Here is a 20,284-nt window from a genome sequence, read left to right on the forward strand (position 1 = left end):
TAGGGATAGATAGGGTCTCCCTACGTTGCCCAGGCTAGTCTTGAACTCTTGGCCTCAAGTGATCCTCCCACCTCAGCCAGCTTGACTAAGGGATTCTTTAATTTATAATTGGTTAAAAGAGGGAGGCTCTGTCTAAAACTTGGAGTCAGCAGAGCAATACAATGGGTCAAAAAAAGACCTGTTCAGCAAGATTGATGGTCTGCAAGCTTGACTTAACATTTGCCTTGCATGGCCTCAAGTCTTGTTCATAATTTGATATCTTACTTCCACAAAGTCTGTTTTCTCAGTCTTATGATCTCTATTTTAACATTAATGCCAGTCAGTTGTCCAAATGCCAAAAAGGAGAAGCTATAAGAAAGGGTGTTCAACCTCCTTTCCAGAATGGCTGGGAACTCAGTTTTTGAGGTTTCTCTGAGGTCTCCTCGGCCAACAGGCGGTCCATTCAGAGGTTGGGGGCTTAAAATTTTATTTTTAGTTTACAAACACAAACCAAAGTATTTATTCATTTATTTATTTTTTGAGACAGAGTCTTGCTCTGTCACCCAGGCTGGAGTGCAGTGGCAAGATCTCTGCTCACTGCACAGTAGAGACGTTGTGTCACCATGCTGGCCAGGCTGGTCCCGAACTCCTGACCTCAAGTGATTCGCCTGCCTAGGCCTGGGATTACAAGCGTGTGCCACAGTAACCAGCCAAAGTTATTATTAACTCCACAGAAAATAAGCTGTGCTGGAAGTAAAATTAATCAAGTCCATAATATAGACCCCAGATACATTCTGTTTTGGCTATCCCGCACTTTAATTATTTTGTAATTAAACATCACTACTGAAAATCAGGAAAACTGCACATAAAAATCCAGAATTCTAGAACGGATTTTAAAAAAAAGTCCTAGGTCTAGACAAACTGCCTGCATTTCCTCAAGAAGAGCTTCAGCTGGAGCTGCAAATGGGCCCTCTGGAGTCCTCCAGTCTCCACTCACTTGCCCTCCCAGCCCCCACAGGCCCCAATGTCGCCTATCCCCACCCCACCAGCCCAGTCTTTCACTACCCTAGAAGCTCTCCTACGTCTACGCAAGCCGGGAGGAATGGGGGGACAGCACCGATAACAAAGGGTCGTCTCCCACACTCCGGATGAGGATGGGGTACTACTGGCAGGACAACAATCAAAGCCTTCCTTCCTAGGTTCTTTACCTTAGAAGTTTCCCATCATTCACCGCGCCACGTGCGCCCCCAGCAAAGTCGGCACCCGCCGAAAGAGGCGGCCGGAAGCGTGAGGCGTGGCTTCCGGTCGGGCGGTGCGAGGCTCCTCTCGTTTCCGCCGGCGCTCAGAGTGACGTAGAGAAGCGCGCCGCGCCGCGCCGCGCCGCACCGCGTGTTTCCGGGGACAGTGCGGGCGGCGGATGGAGGTCAGCGGTGGTGCCTACGGCGTAGGTCTTGTGGCACGGGAAGAAGGGGCGGCTGAGCGTGGGTTTCGAGGCACACAGGCGTGGTTGGGAAGGTGTCAGGGGTCCTGGGATGCGGTGGGATGTGGTGGTCGCTCGTCCGTGCTGGCCTGCCGGTCCTCACGGACTTCCCCTCTTCTCATGTAATCCTGGCGTCCCGGCCTGGAAGACACCACCCTTGTTGACCGTTCATGACCTCAGCGAGCCAGTTTTTGTGACTTAGTGCAAGCTATTATCTCTCTGCAGTTTAGAACCAAGGTTTTGGATTGTTGTTTGCCTAAACCCCCGCCCGGCTTCTGGGCTTCCGTTTACTCCGCTAAACTACCCTCGGGGCGCTCTTAATAATTGGAAAGGAGGCCGGGAGCGGTGGCTTGCGCCTGTAATCCAGCTCTTTGGGAGGCCGAGGCGAGTGGATCACCTGAGGTGTCAGGAGTTCAAGACCAGCCTGGCCAACATGGTGAAACTCCGTCTCTACTAAAAATGCAAGAATTAGCCAACCTTGGCGGCGCGCGCCTGTAATCCCAGCTACTTGGAAGACTGAGGCAGGAGAAACGCTTGAATACGGGAGGCGGAGGTTTCAGTAAGCCCAGATCGCGCTATTGCATTCCAGCCTGAGCGAGAGAGACTGTCTCAAAAAATAAAATAAGTCGAAAAGGTTTCTCCACTGTGCTTAGACTCAGGAAGTGGTAGATGTTGCGTTTGGGCAAATATTCCTCCTCTCTGAGCCCTCTTCCCCCCCCCCTTTATGTGGAGATAGACTAAGCTTTTTACAGCTGCAGTAATTCCCTCATATAAAAATAAAATGCTGTCCATATACCAAGTTTCAGGAAGTGGAGAAAGATCAAACGTACTTTCTGCTTTGGCAGAAATGAGGCCCAGGTGAACGTTTTAGCTTGCCCTTGGGTCATTTAATCACCTTAAGGAGCTAGACTAGCTGATAGAATTGTTAAAAGCAGCATTAAGGTGATATGTGACGAATTAGTGGAGATGGCAACATTGTGTTTAGCCTTGGAAAGATGAGATGTGTTTTAAAGGGCCTTATAGGGGGAGGAGGAGACCCGGATAACAAGCCCTGTAGGGTGGAGTGGAAGTGCTAGGCCTATTTAAAATGGGGCCTTGTGTTGTGGGGAGGCAGACAAGGCTAAGACTGAGAAAATTATTCTGGGCCATGTTATGAAGTGCTTCTTAATGGTTTGGAATTTTTGCTGTTAGAAATTTGGTGGGGGAGTTTTAATAGTTTACTGATGTCATCTGTCTTGGTTTCAAGAGGCTCACGCCTATGTCTGCAGTGTTCCAATATCCAGAGAGGCTTTGGGAATGTGAATTCTGTGTTATGGATTTTCCAGGATCATTCTGATTTAAAGTATCCTGTCCCATTATCTCTTTTTTTTTTTTTTTCACATCTTGGAAGAAAATCACTTTATTCTAATTAACTCACAAAGTATAAAATCCTAACAGCTAGTTTAAGGAGGCCACGCAAACATCTGACCAGCTCCAAATTCTACAGAGTGGGAACACCCCCTTCCATTTCAATTCTGAAGCAAGGAAGCTAGAAATGCCAGGAGAGGTTTAACTGATGGCTACACTTTACACCTTCACTATTAATTAAATTTTTTTATTAAGTTAACTTAGTTATGAGAGCTGGTTTTCCATTTCTCCAGTTTGAACTTCTTGATTAGGCCAATCCATTTGCAAGTCGGCACTGTTTCAGCACCTCACTGAAACCCTCACAGAGCTTGATGTCACCCTGGTTCTGGGCACACTCCAAGAACTGTTTGATCTCATAGAAGCAAGGCTGCTGCTGCTGTGCTGTCCCGGAGGCTCCTGGTAAGTGATGTCAGGCCTCGCAGGCTCAGGATCACTTCCTCCACTGAAGCCCCCAGTGATGGCGTGGCCCAGTGTGTGCCCCACAGCAGAGCCCACAGCCACGCCAGCTGCAGTGGTTGCCATCTGGGACAGCAGACCTGGCTGGCGGGGCGCACCAGCAGGAGAGCCAACTGCAGAGGGGGGTGCCGCTGCTGGTGGCTAAGCAGCTGGTGCTGGCCTGGGCGCAGCTCTCATCTGAGGGGCCCGGGTAGCCAGAGGGGCCATGCGAGAGGTATGGCTTCGGCTTCCACTCAGCATCCTAGCGACGGGGCTGCTCGGCCTTTAGATGTGCCCCCACTGTCTCTTTAAGCCAGTACTTCTTTTTCTTTTCTTTTCTTTTTAAATTTTACCTTAAGTTCTGGGGTACAGGTGCAGATCTTGCGTGATTGTTACATAGGTATACACATGCCATGGTGATTTGCTGCCTCCATCCCCCCATTACCTACATTAGGTATTTCTCCTAATGTTATCCCTCCGCAATCTCCTCACTCCCTCCTATCCCTCCCCAGCTCCCCACCCGCCAACAGGCCCCATTGTGTGATGTTCCCCTCCCTGTGTCCATGTGTTCTCATTGTTCAACACTCATTGTTCATTGAGAACTTGCGATGTTTGGTTTTCTGTTCTTGTGTCAGTTTGTTGAGAATGATGGTTTCCAGGTTCATCCATGTCCCTGCAAAGGACATGAACTCATCCTTTTTTTATGGCTGCACAGTATTCCATGGTGTATATGTGCTACATTTTCTTTATGCAGTCTATCTCTGATAGGCATTCTTTTTTCTTTTCTTTTCTTTTTTTTTGATATGAAGTCTCGCTCCCTCACCCAGGCTAGAGTGCAGTGGTGCAATCTCGGCTCACCACAACCTCCACCTCTCAGATTCAAGCAATTCTCGTGCCTTAGCTTCCCAAGTAGTTAGAATTACAGGCATGCACCATGATGCTCAGCTAATTTTTGTATTTTTAGTAGAGATGGGGTTTCACCATGTTGGCCAGGCTGGTCTTGAACTCCTGACTGTCCTCAAATGATCCACCCACCTCGGCCTCCCAAAGTGCTGGGATTACAGGCGTGAGCCACTGTGCCTGGCCAAGCCCGTAATTCTTAATTCTGGTTACCCTTGAAATAAAAAAAAAAAAAAAAAAAAATTAATGCTGTCTGGGCCCGGTGTGCAGACATGCCCATTTAGGAGGCCTTGGACAGGACCTGGGAATCTGAATTGTTGAACCACATCCTAGGTGATTTCAAATTAAAAGCAGGATGAAAACCCCCCCACCCAGGCTGTAATGCTCCTTAGTTTTGATATTTGATGGCATTCTGTACTGAAACAAAAATCCTGTGAGATTTTTTCCTTCAGAAAATACTATCACATACCTATGGATTGTCAGAAAAGAAAGGCTGATTTTACAGATAGAGTGGCTCTGACTCCATTTCATTAGTCAGGTTTGTAAATCAGGAAGTGCCCCTGTAGTAGCCCCTCCTCTCTCCTTTTCCTCTTCAGGGTTTGGAATCACTTGCTAAGAGTCTTGTCTCTTTGCCACTCAGGACATCATGGCGGCTCACCTGGTAAAGCAATGCACATGCCTCCTGAGAGAAGCTGCTCGTCTGGCCCCTGCCATGGCTCCAATTGGCCAACTGAGACTTGCCAGGGTAGCTCATAAGACTCTGACTTCCTCAGCCACCTCACCCAGTTCCCACTTCTCAAGTTCCATGATGAAGCTGGTGGACAGTGAAAAAGTGTTTACTCTCTACCCAGAGAACCATATAGACCAGCTCATCAAGAAGGCCAAAAGGCCAGAGGAGCTCCTGGAGCTCCTTGATGCTGGTCACCACTTGAACAACAATCAGGCGGCCCTCATATTTATCCGGCTCTCTCAATTGCTGTTCGAGAAGCCAGAAGACAAGGCCTCGCTCATACAGGATGCCCGCTTTCAGCAGCTTCTCCGTCTGCTCAACAGTCAGGTGGGTGGCACTGTGTTGTCTGAGAGCATGGGCAAGAGGAACACAGCCAGAGATGCTGGCGTCCACAGCAGCCAGTGCTTACTAAGCATGGACAGGGGCCTTGCATGTCTTGTGATATTTTTTATTTTTTTATAAATTTCAAAGTGCTTTATTGTGGTTTCTCTTTGTTTATCCTTACAAGAGACCTGTTAGGTAAATATTGCTGGGCAATATCCTTGGTTGTGTGTCCTCTTACAGACAGACAACCAAGACGCTTAGTAATAGAAACAAAAGAGGCGAGGCTGGTTCTTCTCAGTTCTTTGGGTGCTTTTCCCCTCACCATACAGTCTTGACTTGTATTGCCCTGGCTGACAGCAGGTCACTGCTCTTGAAGCCAAAGGAGATGCAGCATGATTGATGGAAGGTCCCTGAAACTTGAGACAGCCGTGGGCATGATGTAGTCATGTTCAGACCCTCCAAGGATGACCAGGGAGAGAGGAAACAAGACCTATTTGTGTGGCACTGAGCAGGGGAGAACTCAGACTACAGAAGCCAGTTTCTGCTCACTGTGAGGGACTCCCGTCTTAGAGAATCTTCCCTAGGCTCCACGTACAGGAAAAAAGCACGGACTCCTGCTGTGACTGAACTGGCCCTCCTTGGTCTGCCTTGGAAGGGAGGTGCTCGGGCACTGAAACCGTTTCCAGTTGTCAGGTGTGACAAAGAGAAAGGCACTAACCAAGGAAAGAGTTGCACTAAATGAGTGTTTTTCAAGCTGCAGGTTATAATCAGTGTAGTGGGTTGTGGCCAGCTGTGTCTTAATGAGTTAAAGTAGTATAGAAAAATGTTAGAATTCAGCACACATAGTAAGGGGAATCAATGTCTCATGGAACTTTGGTTTTAGTTAAGTATGTATATATTTGCATGTGTTGTGTGTACTGGGGTCACAGTACATGTTCATTTCTTGCTGAGGATATAATTCCTAAAATGAACTTAATTAGGACCCCCTTTTTATTTGGCTATAATTCTAATTGTTGTTTATTGACTCTTACACATGGTTTAAGCAAGTCTTTTGATACAAGACCGAACCTTGTAACAAAATTATAAGGCAAGTGTCTGCAATGTGATAACAGCTTTCTTTTCAAAGATTTTCCTGCTGTCCATGAAACCAAAAGGTAGACACCCATACCTTCTGTGAGATTGGAATTTGCCCCAGTACTTTCTCCCTCTTCCCCAGCTCTTCAGAGAGCAGCTTCTCTGTTCCTAGCTCACCTCGTTGTAGGTGTGGTTTCTGCTTCTCATTAACAGATAAAGAGACTGAGCCTGAGAGGTCAGTGTTGAGAGACTTGGCGGAAGAAAGGACAGAGCCATACTTGTTTTACCATCTGCTCTCTTCTTTGACAGTGGAGTTGGGGCCAAAGGGCTCTAGAGCCACCCATGTTGACATTCCGCAATGTCAACAGTCTGTGAACAGCAGTTACCCTCTTCAGAAACAAAGCAGGCACCAGCAGAGAGGGCAGGCTCTGGTGCAGGTTCCAGACCCAGAACTACTGTCAGACTTTGTAGAAATAAGTTCACCTTTGTTTACCTGTGCAGTGGGGCTGATGATTCTCACAGGATGTTGGTGTCTCATAGGGGTATGCACACAGAAGGATGCCTGGCATTTAGTAAGAGCCTGTTCAGAGGCACTGCTGTTGGCAGCAGCAGCTTGGTCATCCTCAGGAGGCCTCTGCTTTTGGGAGCAGGCAGGGCTTAGTGATACCACGGTTCTTTTTGCCCGTATGTCAAAGGCTTTCCTGCAGACCTTTGTTCCCGGGGTGCTCCTCCCTTTGCAGGCAATTGAGGGGCTGGCGTGCTTGGGTGCCACGTACCTGGAGGGTAAAGGTGGTGGCTCACTCAAGCCCTGCGCCTGCTCTGCAGGGACTTCTGCTTTTGCAGCAGTTGCATTCCTAAGAAACTTCACATTGCCAGAAACTGCGAGGTTGGTTTGTTGGAGAAAAGTTTAAGGGCTGGAGCTTCTCTGACTCAAAAATAAATTATTTTACTGGAGGAAAGCCAGTGTTTGTCTTTTTGTTTTCTTTGTTTTTGTTTTGTTTTGTTTGAGATAGAGTCCCACTCTGTCACCTAGACTGGAGTGCAGTGGCACGATCTCGGCTCACTGCAGCCTCTACCTTCCAGGTTCAAGTCATCTCACCTCAGCCTCCCGAGTAGCTGGGACTGCAGGTGTGTGCCACCACACCTGGCTAATTTTGTTTGTTTGTTTGTTTGTTTTTTGAGATGGAGTCTCACTCTGTCGCCCAGGCTGGAGTGCAGTGGTGTAATCTTGGCTCACTGCAACCTCCGACTCCCAGATTCAAGCGATTCTCCTGCCTCAGCCTCCCAAGTAGCTGGGACTACAGGCATGTACCACCACGCCCGGCTAATTTCTTGTATTTTTAGTAGAGACGGAGTTTCACTGTGTTAGCCAGGCTGGTCTCGAACTCCTGACCTCAGATGATCTGTTTGGCTTAAGCCAGTGTTTTTAATACTTAAAACTTACAATGTCATTGCAAGTAGAAGTCATGAATGGTAACAGAACTGATCTTAGCAAGCCTAAGTGCCACCTTCTCTGCCATCAAGTCACATCCTTCAGGCTCCACTTTTTCTCTGACCTCTTCCATTGACTTGACAGCTGTACTTGCAGCTCAAGTCTGCGTGCCCACCACACAGAACTGTAGCCAGGACCATATAAAAGAGTGTGGTCTCTCTTTAATCAGCTACATGAGGTCAAAGCTTCATTGGGAGAAATTTGGAGACTTTTTCTTGCCACTCAGTTCTGGCTTGTTAGCAATTGCAAATGACCTCGGCTACCTTGAGCAGAAATGTGCTATTTGTTGGAGCTGAGAGGATCGGGCTCAGAGTTGTGCCCTTGGATGTGGCCTGTGCCTGAGGGGAGCTCTGGCTGTGCAGGTGCTTGGCAGCCGTGTCAGATTCATTGCCTGCCCTGCCCATGGTAGGCACTGGCCCAGAAGGCTGCCACAGAAACACTGTAACTCATGGGCCCTGTTCCTGTGTCCCAGGCTCAGGGATAAATTTGGTTACAGACACCAAGCACCAAAGCCTCAGGCTGAGCAAGGCTGTGAGGGGCAGCCAGGCACCCGGGCTGTTTTCCCACTCTGTTTGAACAGAGTGGGAAACTGATACTATCTTCTCTGAAGAGTTATAGTAAACGCCCATGAAATGAGGTTCAAAGAGCAGCCTCCAGCTCACACACAGGATTTATAGTACCACGTCACTTCTCCTGTGTCCTTTCCCTGCCTAGATATCCTCTGTCTGGCATGGTACCCTCCCGAGGCTGCTGCGGAGCCTCTATGCTCTGGGCCTCCCCGAGACCTCCAAGGAGCTGCAGTCAGTGGAGCAGGAGGTCCGCTGGCGCATGCGGAGGCTCAAGTACAAGCACCTGGCCCTTCTGGCAGACTCCTGTGCCACTCTCTCACAGAAGCAGCACTCCAAGGAGCTGCTTGCTGAGCTGCTCATGCACCTGGAAAGGCGCTGGACAGAAATTGAAGATGGCCGCACATTAGTGACCATCATGATGAAGGTGGGACACCTCTCGGAGTCACTGATGAACCGCCTGGAAGACAAGGTACTGAGCCTGAAAGCAGGTGGCACCCAGCCTGCCTCTCCTGGGCTTTGGGCTTGTTCTTTAGGTGACAGTCATCTGCAGAGGGGTGTGTTGCATGCACTGGGATCAGAGCCCGGGGAGCTTCTCTCTGAAGCCTCAGGCTTTACATGGTGCAGGACCAGAGGGCTTGGAGCTGCAACAGAAGGTTGCCCTGTGGCTGCATTCATCAAGCACCACTCACTCCTCCCAACACAAGCAATTTCCTGATTGCACCTTTATCTTTCCCCCAAACCCCATCTCATGATCTTGAGTTGGGGACACGGCAGGCAGCTCCTCAAGTAACACAGGCACTGCCCAGGCCTGGCTTCTGACTAGAACTCTCCTAGAGATGTGTTAACCCCTACCAGCTGTGGCCCTGCAGTCAAGTCAGATTCAGTGCCCGTTCCTGTCACAGCGGGGGCTGGCCCAGATGGCTGCCACAGCAAGCTCCACAGCTCATGGGCCCTGGGTCACCCACTCTGGGACCTGGGGATAAGTTTGGCTGTGGACACTGTTGCAGGTCCAAGGGTTCCTGGGGTGGATAAGGAGGGCCTATTTAGTCAGCTCAGGCCCAGTTGCTGTCTCACAGGGGCTGCACTGGATGGGACCATGGGACCCCTGCCCCCAGCTCGTCCCCGCCACCTCAGGCCATTGAGCTGACCTCTGCGCGGCTGTGGTTGACAGTGCCTGGAGTTAGTGGAGCAGTTTGGCCCCGACGAGCTGCGGAAGGTGCTGGTGGTGCTGGCAGCTCAGAGTCGGCGGTCCGTGCCCTTGCTGCGGGCCGTCTCCTACCACCTGGTGCAGAAGCCCTTCCATCTGACGAAAGGTGTGCTCCTGGACCTGGCCTACGCCTATGGTGAGCCTTTGGACAGAACAGTGGAGAAAGGGGAGCTCTGGCCCTGCAGATGCCTGCAGCCGTGTCAAATTCAGTGCCTTTCCTTCATGTGGTAGGCACTGGCCCAGAAGGCTGCCACAAAAACACTGTGACTCATGGGCCCTGTTCCTGTGTCTCAGGCTCAGGGATAAATTTGGTTACAGACACCAAGCATCTAGACCTTGAGGCTGAGGTGGGGTGGGCTGGCGGGTGATTGCTGACCCTCCCCAGCTAAATCCTGTGATCGGCTCTGTCCCGAAGGCAAACTCAACTTTCACCAGACCCAGGTGTGCCAGCGCCTGGCCGCCGACCTGCTGTCCCTCGCACCCAACCTGACTTCCGGTGAGGTGGCCCGCTGTGCCAAGTCCTTCGCCTTACTCAAGTGGCTCAACCTGCCCCTGTTTGAGGCCTTTGCCCAGGTGAGCCAGGTCTAACTCCAGGGTCCAGGGCCTGGCCTCAACTGAGAGGAGCTGGCTTCCTGGACATCTGCTGAGAACCATTGCTTTAGTCAGGAAAGCAAAGCCAGTCTGAAAATGCTCACTTGGGGCAAAATGTTTCTTGCATTTTGGCTTGTTTTTAAAGAGCTGCTGTTCAATTCTCAAAAAAGCGTTTGAGAACTGTTTCCTCTGTTCTTTCACTGACCATCATAAGTGCTTCCATCCGTGTTGGGGTAGCTGTAGCAGGCAGCAGCATGGCCAGTGAGGCTAAGAATCCACTCAGAACTGTCACCTGAATCACTGACCCCGCCCCACCGAAGTAGAACTCTAAAGAAAGATGATACCTGCACTTAGGTTTATGTGTGACCAGTCTAAACTAAGTTTACTGGCTGGGGAGTATTTCTAAAGCCCTTATCAGAAAGAAGCAGTTTCTAGGTATCCCCAGCCTCTGTGTGTAGTTGCTATTGGACGAAGGGGGGTCTGGGCCTGTGTAAGTTCCCCTGTGTGGTTGGCACAGCTCCTGGGGCCTGGATGGAGGGTCCTGCCATTGCCCCTGGCCATGCAGGCTCCCCTCAGACTCAGAGCTGGGCGGGAAGACAGGCAGAGAGCTTATCCTGTCCCTCTGCTATCTCTGACCCACCCAGCACTTCCTGAACAGAGCACAGGACATCCCCCTGCCCCACCTGTGCAGCATGCTCCTGGCTTTTGCGCGTCTGAACTTCCATCCAGACCAAGAGGATCAGTTCTTCAGCCTGGTACAGCCTCTGGGCTCCCATTGCTTGACCCGTACCCTCCCCTACCAGCTAATGGCTCAGGATCAGCTCGGGCTGGGTAGAGGGGAAGGGGCTGCTTTGCATGGCAGGGAGGGCAGAGAGAGGTAGATGACTGGAGTCAGGTGTCTGAGGGATCACTGAGGACAAACATGAAATCCTACTGTCTGGTTAACTCCCCTGCCAGGCAGTGCTGGGGGGGTCCTGCCTCTGTTGCTCCTTTTAATGCCCTGTTGTTGCTCAGAAGTTCCAGTGGGTATTCCTGCTTTGTGCCCCAGCTCAGGGTGGGAGGGGGAGCCCCCTATATGAAAACCTCAGGACAGGCCACAGAGGCCAGCAGGCCGGATGTGACCCCTGGATTCCATTAGGGGTTTGCCTCCACAGTCCTGAGAAAAACCAGCCAGGAGCTGGGAGGGCTTCTTCACCTCTTGGATGCTCTCATCCTCTCAGAGGACCAGAAACACCTCTTCCCTTGTCCCGTGCCCACTTGGAGACATTATGGGAGAAGGGATTTTTTTTTCCTGCCAGTGGGTTGTTTATAGTAAACCTAATCAAATGCCAGCATGTGGCAGCACTCTTCCTGCTGTCCAGAGTGGTCTTGGGGCATGAGGAAGATTCCTGGTACCTTCAAGTCCAGGATTGTTCCAGGCCTCAGCAAGGACCAGGGTTCTGCCTCTTGTTTCCCAGTAGCCTCCTCTGGCCTCATCCCAACCAGGTCAAGACCTCATCATGGACTATGGCTCACCTGTGGCTATTTGCAGCCCCTAAGCAGAGCCTGCTTTCTCCACCGCACCCTATCCTTGCCCAGGTACACGAGAAGCTGGGGTCAGAGCTGGCAGGCCTGGAGCCAGCCTTGCAGGTGGACCTGGTGTGGGCCCTGTGTGTGCTGCAGCAGGCACAGGAGGCAGAGCTGCAAACCGTCCTTCACCCTAAATTTCACACCCAATTTCTAGGTGAGCCCCCCGCCCCTAGTACTACTGAAACTGGGAAACTGCCTGGTCTTGTCTCCCTAGTGCCGGGTAAGAATTTGGGGCAGAGGGAGGCCAGGGTTCTCCATCGCCCTTGCTCCCTATCCCCTGCCTGTGGGTGGCCAGCAGACCGTAACTCTGCTGCCTCCTGACCCAGAGAACTGGGCTGGGACTGTGTGTCGGGGTGCCACTGCCCTCCCATCCAGAGTCTCTCCATCTCTGTTCCTCCTGGCCCTAGGCCCACCTTCCCTCTTCTTTCTCCTTGTCCCCTAGGGGGCGAGTCTCAGAAGGATCAGAACATCTTCCAGAAGCTGCTGCACATTAATGCCACTGCCCTGCTGGAGCACCCCGAGTACTCGGGTCCCCTTCTGCCAGCCTCAGCTGTGGCACCTAGGCTGTCGGCCCTTGACAGGAAGGTGACCCCCCTGCAAAAGGAGCTGCAGGAGACACTGAAGGGGCTGCTGGGGAGCACCGACAGGGGCAGCCTCGAGGTGGCCACGCAATACGGCTGGGTGCTGGGTGAGGGCTCCCCCTGGTTGACAGAGGGCCTGGCACTGGCTGAGTCTAATAGGGCTGTTCTAACCCGCCCCCCCCTCTGCAGCAAGAACAGACCCAGAGAGCTGCAGGGTGTCAGCCTGGGCCCCCACAACCCCACCTTTGTTCATCCTTCCTGTGGGGGGTTTCTGAGGAATGTCCCCCAACGTGTTCTCATCCCACACCCCTTCCCCAGATGCTGAGGTGCTGCTGGACAGTGACGGCCAGTTTCTGCCCTTAAGGGACTTTGTGGCACCTCACCTTGCCCAGCCAATTGGGAGCCAGCCACCACCTCCAGGGGCTAAGAGGTAGGTGGCCAGGGACCTGTTGGCCATGGCCCTAGTGGACGTCATGGGGGCACCGTTGCTGTTGGACTGTGTATTCTTTGCTTTCCCTCTTTCCCCTCCGAGGGGCTGGGAGAGTGGAAGCTTGTCAGCCACCCCTTCTTCCTTCCAGGCTAGCTTTCCTGCGGTGGGAGTTCCCCAACTTCAACAACCGAAGCAAGGACTTACTGGGTCGCTTTGTCCTGGCCCGGCGACACATACTGGCTGCAGGCTTCCTGATAGTGGATGTGAGTACCTCTTGGGCAGGTGGTCGCTGCACAGGGAGGATCCCCCACCCATGCTGGAGAGGGGATCAGGTGGAAGCAAAACCAGCCTAGAGCCAGCGGGTATAGACACATTCCCCCGCCCATGGCCCCAGGCCTCTCCTAGGAGCCCAGGGAGGGAGTTCACTGTGGATCCTAGCTGCTGCAGCCTCCCCTCAAACCTTCCCAGCATCTCACCCCATGGGTGAACCCAGAAAAGCCTCCAAGCCTCCTCATTCAGCCTAGGAGGTGGGCAGGGTAGGGCCCATTCATAGATGAGCAGCTCAAAGCTCAGGAGGCTGCACAGCTGTTGATATTCTGAGTGCAGCTGCTCTGCCTCCTTGGTCAGGGCCTGTTCTCGGGAAAAGTAGGATCAGTGGGACTGGCAGGAGCAGAAAGACACAGGTCCTGGGCCTGACTCTGGTCTCACGCCTGGGAGACCTTGGCTAAGACCAAAGCGGGCCAGCTTCCCTGGGAAGGGCCAGTGAATGAATGTGTGGCTTCATGAGCCACAGAAGGGTTCCATCAAGTTTTCTTCTTTGGGTTGTTGTGAGTTTTTTATCCACTATTTAAAATTCAGAAGCCCTTCTTGGGCCTCTGAGTGGTTTACAGACCCCCTCCAGCACGGACAGTGCGAGGGCCTGTCCCCACCCGTACTGTCTTCGGTTCATGAGCTCTGCCTTGAGGACTTGGAGGCCAAGGGGCAGGTGTGCAGAGCTGTTGGTCACCAGAGGTGTGGGGTGAGGGGCCAATGTGAGGGCAGCAGGCAAGCAGGCAGAGCCACTGACTGGAAGGGATCTCCTTACCCACATGACCTGTCTCTCCCCTGCCTCCCTCTAGGTCCCATTCTATGAGTGGCTGGAACTCAAGTCTGAGTGGCAAAAAGGTGCCTACCTCAAGGACAAGATACGCAAAGCTATGTCTGAGGAGCTGGCCAAGTGACCTGTGCTGGTGCTTTGGACTGCATGTCTGGGGGCTGACTCTGCTGGAGGTCTAGCTGTGAGCGGGCAAGAAGTGTCACCCTTGAGGACAAACCTCTGTGCAGGACCTTAGCCAGAGTGGGGAGGGCAGCCAGCAGCTCTAAGGGACAGAGCATCCTCTTGTGTGTAATAAATTTTTAATTTTGGTGTTGGACCCCGGGGTCCTTCCCAGGCTTTGTCACCCTCCACACTGTCAGCACTTGTCTGTCTGCACTCCTCTACCACGCACAGCCCACGAGGGCTGCTTTAGGGACAAACCTGGGTCGTCACCTGCCTTTCTCTCCCAGCTTCTCATCACGTGTGCATATTCACATATGCACATATGTACCAGCCTCTTGGGTAGGGATCTGGGTCAGCCCCAGCAGAGAGGTGGAGTCCTGGAATTCTGAACCTCCAGGGAAGAGGAGCTTCAGTGCATGGCTGGGGATTCTGATGGACCTGTGACTACTGAACCACAGCCAACCTGGGAGGCTTTCTCCCGTCTGTAGTCTCACGCTTAGGTGAGTGAAAGGCACCCTGGCAGAATGTGGTGACAGGTGATGTAAAGCACTTGGGAGAGTAGATCCCACTTGGCTGACACCACAATGCCAAGAGCCAGACTCCATCGCAGTCTTCCCCACCCTGACCAGAGTCTTGTGCTGTCATCACAGGAACTGGCTGCCCACACAGGGCTCTGACGGCCTTCCTACTGCTGCAGGGATCACCAGATGCTGGGAGGCAACAGGCTTTCTACCTTCCAGCCTCTGCTTAGAGACACCCTTTGGCAGGACCTGACTAAACAGCAGCTGGGACTGTGAGTCACCTCCAGCCATGCAGAATGGAGAGCGGGACAGTGGGGTGGAGCTGAGAGTGGAGAAGCCTGCTGCCCTCAGCAATGCAGGCTCCCCATCCTAGGCTGTTTACTCAAAAAGAACAAGTTACTGCTCTGTCTGACGCTTGGCCACTCACCCAAGCATTCAGGTAGCTTTGTCCCGGCTGCATTGGGCACCATCAGGCACGGGTGAGCATGGTCCCTGTCGTTTGCACAGGCTCGAGGGCTACCACAGGAGTGGTCCCTCGCCCAGTGGGAGGGGAAAGAGCTGCCAGAGGTGACTTCTGAATCGAGGAAGAACGTCCCAAGGATAAGAGACAGCCAGGACAAGTGCTCAGGGTGTGGCAGCAACTTAGGTCTTAGAGGGGGATGCACAGCACCTGCAGGGGTGAGACCGAGGAGCTGAAGGAGCCAGTTCAGGAGAGCCTGGTATGTATCTAACCAAGGAAATAAAAGCTCATCCTCAGGGCTCCTGCCTTTTTATTTTGACATAATTACACGTTCCTATGCAGTTGTAAGAAATACTGTGTGATTCCCTCCATGGCAGAGTAGGGTGCAAGGTCACACCCAGATACTGACATGAGCACAGGTCAAGCAGAAAGCATTTCCATCTCCAAAGGGCCCTCACACTGCCCTTTATACTCACCCCCTCCTCATCCTTCACCAGCAGCTGCAAGTCTTTGGTCATTCTAAGAATGTCACATAAAAATCAGGATGTGGACTTCTGGAATTGTATTTCTTGACTTGGCATAATTCTCTGAAAATTTGAATTCTCAAATTACTACATGTATCAGTAGTTCATCTGTGTTGTGCTTTATTCTGTGATGTGGCTGTAACATCCGTATCCTCCCTTAACCCAGGGGAGATATCTGGGGGGTTTCCAGGTTTTCACTATTACTGATAAAGTAACCAGAAAATCTGTGTCTAGATATTTGTGTAAGTTTTCATTTCTCTGAGGTAAAGATGCCCAGGAGTGCAGCTGCCAGGTCACATGGAATGTGTGTTTTTCTAAACTACCATCTTTCATCTCTTTCTGATAAGTTGGTAAATAGACATTTGTTTGCCATCTATTCTCTTTGGTGAAATGTCTTCTCATGCCTTTTGCCTGTGTTGTAATTGCATTTTCTCTTTTATCAGTCTTGAGAGGGCTTTGTAAGACATATTTTTGGTTTTGCCTCGACGTCAGTTGCTCCAGAACCATTTGTTGTAAGGCCATCCTCTCCCATTGACTTTATTTTTGCATGTCTGTAAAAAGTCAGTTGGGCATATTTGTATGGGTCTGTTTCTGCATTTTCTGTTCTGTACTGTTGATCTATATTATCTGTCTGCCAATATCACATTCTTGATTACTGTAGCTGTAAAGCAGGCCTTATTGGGTAGAGTGATGGGTTCTCCTGCTTTATTTTTCAGAATTGTTTTAGCTGTTCTTCCTTTTCCTGTTCATGTAAATTTTTGAAAAAGCTCGTCTATGTAAAAAAAAAAAAAAAAGTCTTACTGAGGTTTCGATAGGAGTTACATTAAACCTATAGATCAGCTTAGGGAAACATGACATCTTTACTGTGTGGAATCTCTCGGTGGAAACAATAGCCATCTGTATTCAAGGGTTCAACCAACCCCAGATTGCAAAAGCAAAAAATCAAGAATACAAATGTAAATAACATGTAATTATTGACACAGCTTTTGTATTGTGCTAGGTATTCTAAGTAGTCCAGAGACGTTTTAAAGGATACACGAGAATGTGCATAGATTATATGGAAATCCTATGCCATTTTCTAATAGGGACTGGAGCATGGGTGGATACCAAGGAATGACTGGATATCTGTTTATTTAGGTCTTTGCTTTTATCAATGTTTTTGTAGTTTTGTTTTTGTTTTTGAGATGGAGTTTCATTCCTATTGCCAGAGCTGGAGTGCAATAGTGCGGTCTCAGCTCACTGCAACCTCTGCTTCCCAGGTTCAAGTGATTCTCCTGCCTCAACCTCCCTAGTAGCTGGGATTGCAGGCACCTGCCACCACACCTGGCTAATTTTTGTATTTTTAGTACAGACAGGGATTCATCATCTTGGCCAGGTTGGAATTGGACTCCTGACCTCAGATGATCTGCCCCCCTTTGTCCTCCCAAAGTCCTGCAATTACAGGCCTGAGTGACCATGCTTGGCCGATTTACATAGTAACAAAAACTACAGGCTGGCATGGTTGGTAGTTCGAGACCAACTTGACCAACATGGCATAATCTCATCTTTACTAAAAATATAAAGTTTAGCTGGGGGTGGTGGCACATGCCAGTAATTCCAGCTACTCGGGAGGCTGAGGCAGGAGAATTGCTTGAACCCAGGAGGTGGAGGTTGCAGTGAGCTGAGATTGCGCCACTTCACTCCAGCCTGGGTTACACAGCAAGACTCTCTTACCTCATTATTTCAAATCCATATGCCTTTTGTTACTTTTGACCACTTTATTAAAATAAAATTTACGTGCCATATACTTCACCCATTTAAAATGTATAATTTGGCCGGTGTGGTGTCTCATCCCTGTAATCCCAGCACTTTGGAAGGTCAAGACCCCCAGATCTTGAGCTCCAGAATTCAAGATCACCCTGGGCAACAGGCAAAACCGTGTCTCTATTTTTTGAAATATAAAAACTAGCTGTGGTGGCATGCACCCGTCATCCCAGCTACCCAAGAGACTGACGGCGGAGGATCACCTGAACCTAGGAAGTCCAGGCTGCAGTGAGCCATGATCGCACCACTGTAATCTAGCCTGGGCAACAGAGCGAGGACCCCATCTCAAAAACAAAAATGTATAATTCAGTGGTTTTTAATATCTTTGCAGATATGTGCAACCATCACCACAATCAATTTGAACATTTTGTAAACCTCATAAACTACAGTTTTTGTTAGTTTATGAGGTTTAGGTACCTACAGTTAGTACCTCCCTATTTCCCCCCAACCCCCACCGTAAGCAGCCACTGATTTTTCTCTGTAGATAGATTTCCCTCTTCTGACCTTCATATGAATGATTCAGTCATACAAGATGTGGTATTTTGGTATTTTATAAGTTTTTTTGGCTCACAGTTCTGCAGCTGTACAAGCATGGTACCAACATCTGCTTCATTTACTTAGCATGTTTTCATGCTTCATTCATGTTGTAGCATGTTATCAGTATTCCCTTTTTTGGCTGAATAATATTCCATCATATGTTCATGCCACATTTTGTTCATCCATTCATCCACTGACGGACATGTGGATTGTTTCCACCTTCTGGCTAATATGAATTGATACAGTTTGGATACTTTGTTCCCTCCAAATCTCATGAAGTAGGATCACCAATGTTGGAGAATGGGGCCTGTTAGGAAGTGTTTGGGTTATGGGAACAGATTTCTCATAAATGCCTTGGTGCCATCCTTGTTATGAGTGAGCTCTTGCTCTATTTTAGTTCACTTGAAAGCTGATTGTTTAAGAGAGACTGGCAGCTCCTGCTCTCTCTTCTGCCCTCTCTCATCACGTGACATGCCTGCTCCCTGTTCACCTGTCATGAGTAAAAGCTTCCTGAGGCCTCCCCAGGAGCCAAGCAGATGTCGGTACCATGCTTGTACAGCCTGCAGAACTGTGAGCCAAATCAACTTTAAAAATTACTGTCTCAGATATCCTTTTATAGCAATGCAAAATGGACTAATACATGAATAATGCTGCTATAAATATTCCTGTGCAAGTATAAACGTATGTTTTCATTTTTTTTTCTTGGCTTTAAACCTAGGAGTGGAATTGCTGGGTCTGTGGTAACTATGTTTAGTCATTTGAAGAACTGCTAGACTGTTATACCAGCAGTGTGTAAGGTTTCAGATCTCTCTACATCCTCGATAACATTTATAATCTGAGTTTTATTTTAGCCATGTTAGTGGGTATAAAGTGATTTCTCATTGTGCTTTTTGTTATTTCCCTGATAATTAATGGTTTTCAGCGTTTTTCACGTTGGCCATTTTCATGTCTTTTGGAAGAAGGTCTTTTTTACGATTCAGGGAGTACATTAGGTGCAGGTTTGTTACATGGGTATATTGTATAATGCTGAGGTTTGGGCTTCTAATGAACCTATTACCCACATAATGAACATAGTACCCAGTGGTAGTTTTTCAACCCTTGTCTCCCACCCTCCCCCCTTTTGGAATCCCCACTGTCTGTTACTTCCATCTTTATGTCCATGTGTACCCATCCATTTTTTATCCCTCATTTATAACTGAGAACATGTGGTATTTGATTTTCAGTTTCTGAGTTATTTCACTTAGGATAATGCAATATCTAGTTCCATTCATCTTGCTGCAAAGGGGTGTGTGTGTGTATGTGTGTGCAGGGTAATTTATAAGAAAAGAGGTTTAATTGGCATGTGGTTCTGCAGGCTGTACAGGATACATAGTGGTATCTGCTTCTGGGGAGGCCTCAGGAGGCTCCCAGTTGTGGTAGAGGGCAAAGGGAGAACAGGAATGTCACATGGTGCAACAGGAGCAAGAGAGTATGTAGAGTGGGGGATGCCACACACTTTTAAATGACCAAATCTTGGGAGAACGCACTGTCTCAAAGACAGCACCAAATCATGAGGGGTCCATCCCCATGATCCAAACACCTCCCACCAGGCCCTCCAGCACTGGGGATTACAATTCAACATGAGATTTGAAAGGGGACAAATACCAGATTATATCATGCTGCTATAAAAAAATACTGCAAAGTGAGTAATTTATAAAGAACAGAACTTTATGTGGTTCATGGTTCTGGAGGTTGGGAAGTCCAAGAGCATGCACCAGCATCTGGTGAGGGTCATCCTACAGCAGAAGGCATCACACAGTGAGATAGCATGCACGAGATAAGGAAAATGAGGCCATACTTATTCTTTTATCAGGGGCCCACCCTGCAGAATCTAAACTATCCTATGTTAACAGTATTAATGATAGTGAAGACCTCATGGTCTAAATGCCTCTTAAAGGTCCTACCTCTTAATACTGTTGCAATGCAGTTACATTTCAACATGAGTTTAGGAGGGGACATTCAAACTATAGCATGGTGTGAAGTGTCAACTTTATTTTGCATGTGGCTATCCATTGATCCCAGCACCATTTGTTGAAAAGACTGTTCTGTCTCCCACCTTTGAATGGTCTTGACATCCTTGTCAAATATCAGTTGACCATAGATGTGTGGATGTACTGCCGGAGTTTCACTTTTATTCCATTTATATTGATCCTTCTGCCAGTAACACACTATTTCTTGATTGCTGTTACTGTGTAGTAAATACTGAAATTGGGAGGTGTTTTTATTAAGTTACTTGGGATTCTGATAGGAATTGGGCTGGATGATCTTGAGAATTGTTACCATGTTAAGTCTTCTGATCCATGAACATGGGATACTTTTATATTTATTTAGATATTCCTTAATTCTTTCAGCAATGTTGGGGGAGGGTTTTTTT

The 20,284-nt window shown here is 49.4% G+C and overlaps 1 protein-coding gene, 3 non-coding genes and 1 pseudogene across 13 annotated transcripts; 4 read left to right on the top strand and 1 right to left on the bottom strand.

Annotated features, from left to right (window-relative positions):
• Nucleotides 1-1,010: 1,010 nt before the first annotated feature.
• Nucleotides 1,011-15,764, top strand: TBRG4 (transforming growth factor beta regulator 4). 10 transcript variants are annotated; one of them, XR_004258505.1, is made up of 12 exons: nt 1,306-1,423; nt 4,842-5,258; nt 8,536-8,859; nt 9,562-9,733; nt 10,013-10,170; nt 10,833-10,943; nt 11,767-11,911; nt 12,200-12,445; nt 12,657-12,768; nt 12,917-13,031; nt 13,887-14,526; nt 14,677-15,754. XR_004258505.1 is itself a non-coding variant. In XM_032244295.1 (12 exons), exons 1-12 carry the CDS (start codon nt 1,397-1,399, stop codon nt 13,898-13,900), a joined length of 1,926 nt encoding a protein of 641 aa, XP_032100186.1. In that variant the 5' UTR covers nt 1,360-1,396; the 3' UTR covers nt 13,901-15,764. The 10 variants fall into 10 exon arrangements, 8 of the variants coding, with proteins under 8 accessions (XP_032100190.1, XP_032100189.1, XP_032100185.1 ...); XM_032244295.1 differs by adding an exon at nt 13,163-13,247 and having other exon boundaries at nt 1,360-1,423; nt 13,887-15,764; XM_032244299.1 differs by having other exon boundaries at nt 1,011-1,402; nt 4,798-5,258; nt 13,887-15,754.
• Nucleotides 2,822-3,577, bottom strand: LOC116527355 (annotated as a pseudogene).
• Nucleotides 8,190-8,323, top strand: LOC116527494. The gene has a single exon (XR_004258575.1). It is a non-coding gene; the product is annotated as a small nucleolar RNA SNORA5 (small nucleolar RNA).
• LOC116527495 lies at nt 9,255-9,391 on the top strand. The gene has a single exon (XR_004258576.1). It is a non-coding gene; the product is annotated as a small nucleolar RNA SNORA5 (small nucleolar RNA).
• LOC116527493 lies at nt 9,788-9,921 on the top strand. Its single transcript, XR_004258574.1, has one exon. It is a non-coding gene; the product is annotated as a small nucleolar RNA SNORA5 (small nucleolar RNA).
• Nucleotides 15,765-20,284: the final 4,520 nt, after the last annotated feature.

This window comes from Sapajus apella, unplaced genomic scaffold (assembly GCF_009761245.1).
Source record: "Sapajus apella isolate SASKATOON/1434 unplaced genomic scaffold, GSC_monkey_1.0 scaffold54, whole genome shotgun sequence".
NCBI lineage: Eukaryota > Metazoa > Chordata > Mammalia > Primates > Cebidae > Sapajus > Sapajus apella.

Excerpts from the sequence above, each read along its gene's own strand:
- TBRG4 (XM_032244294.1), top strand. The coding sequence starts at position 1,397 with ATGGAGGTCAGCGGTGGTGCCTACGGC. Across the intron at positions 10,171-10,832 it reads TGTTTGAGGCCTTTGCCCAG|CACTTCCTGAACAGAGCACA; the intron begins GTGAGCCAGGTC and ends TGACCCACCCAG. Across the intron at positions 12,769-12,916 it reads CCACCTCCAGGGGCTAAGAG|GCTAGCTTTCCTGCGGTGGG; the intron begins GTAGGTGGCCAG and ends TCTTCCTTCCAG.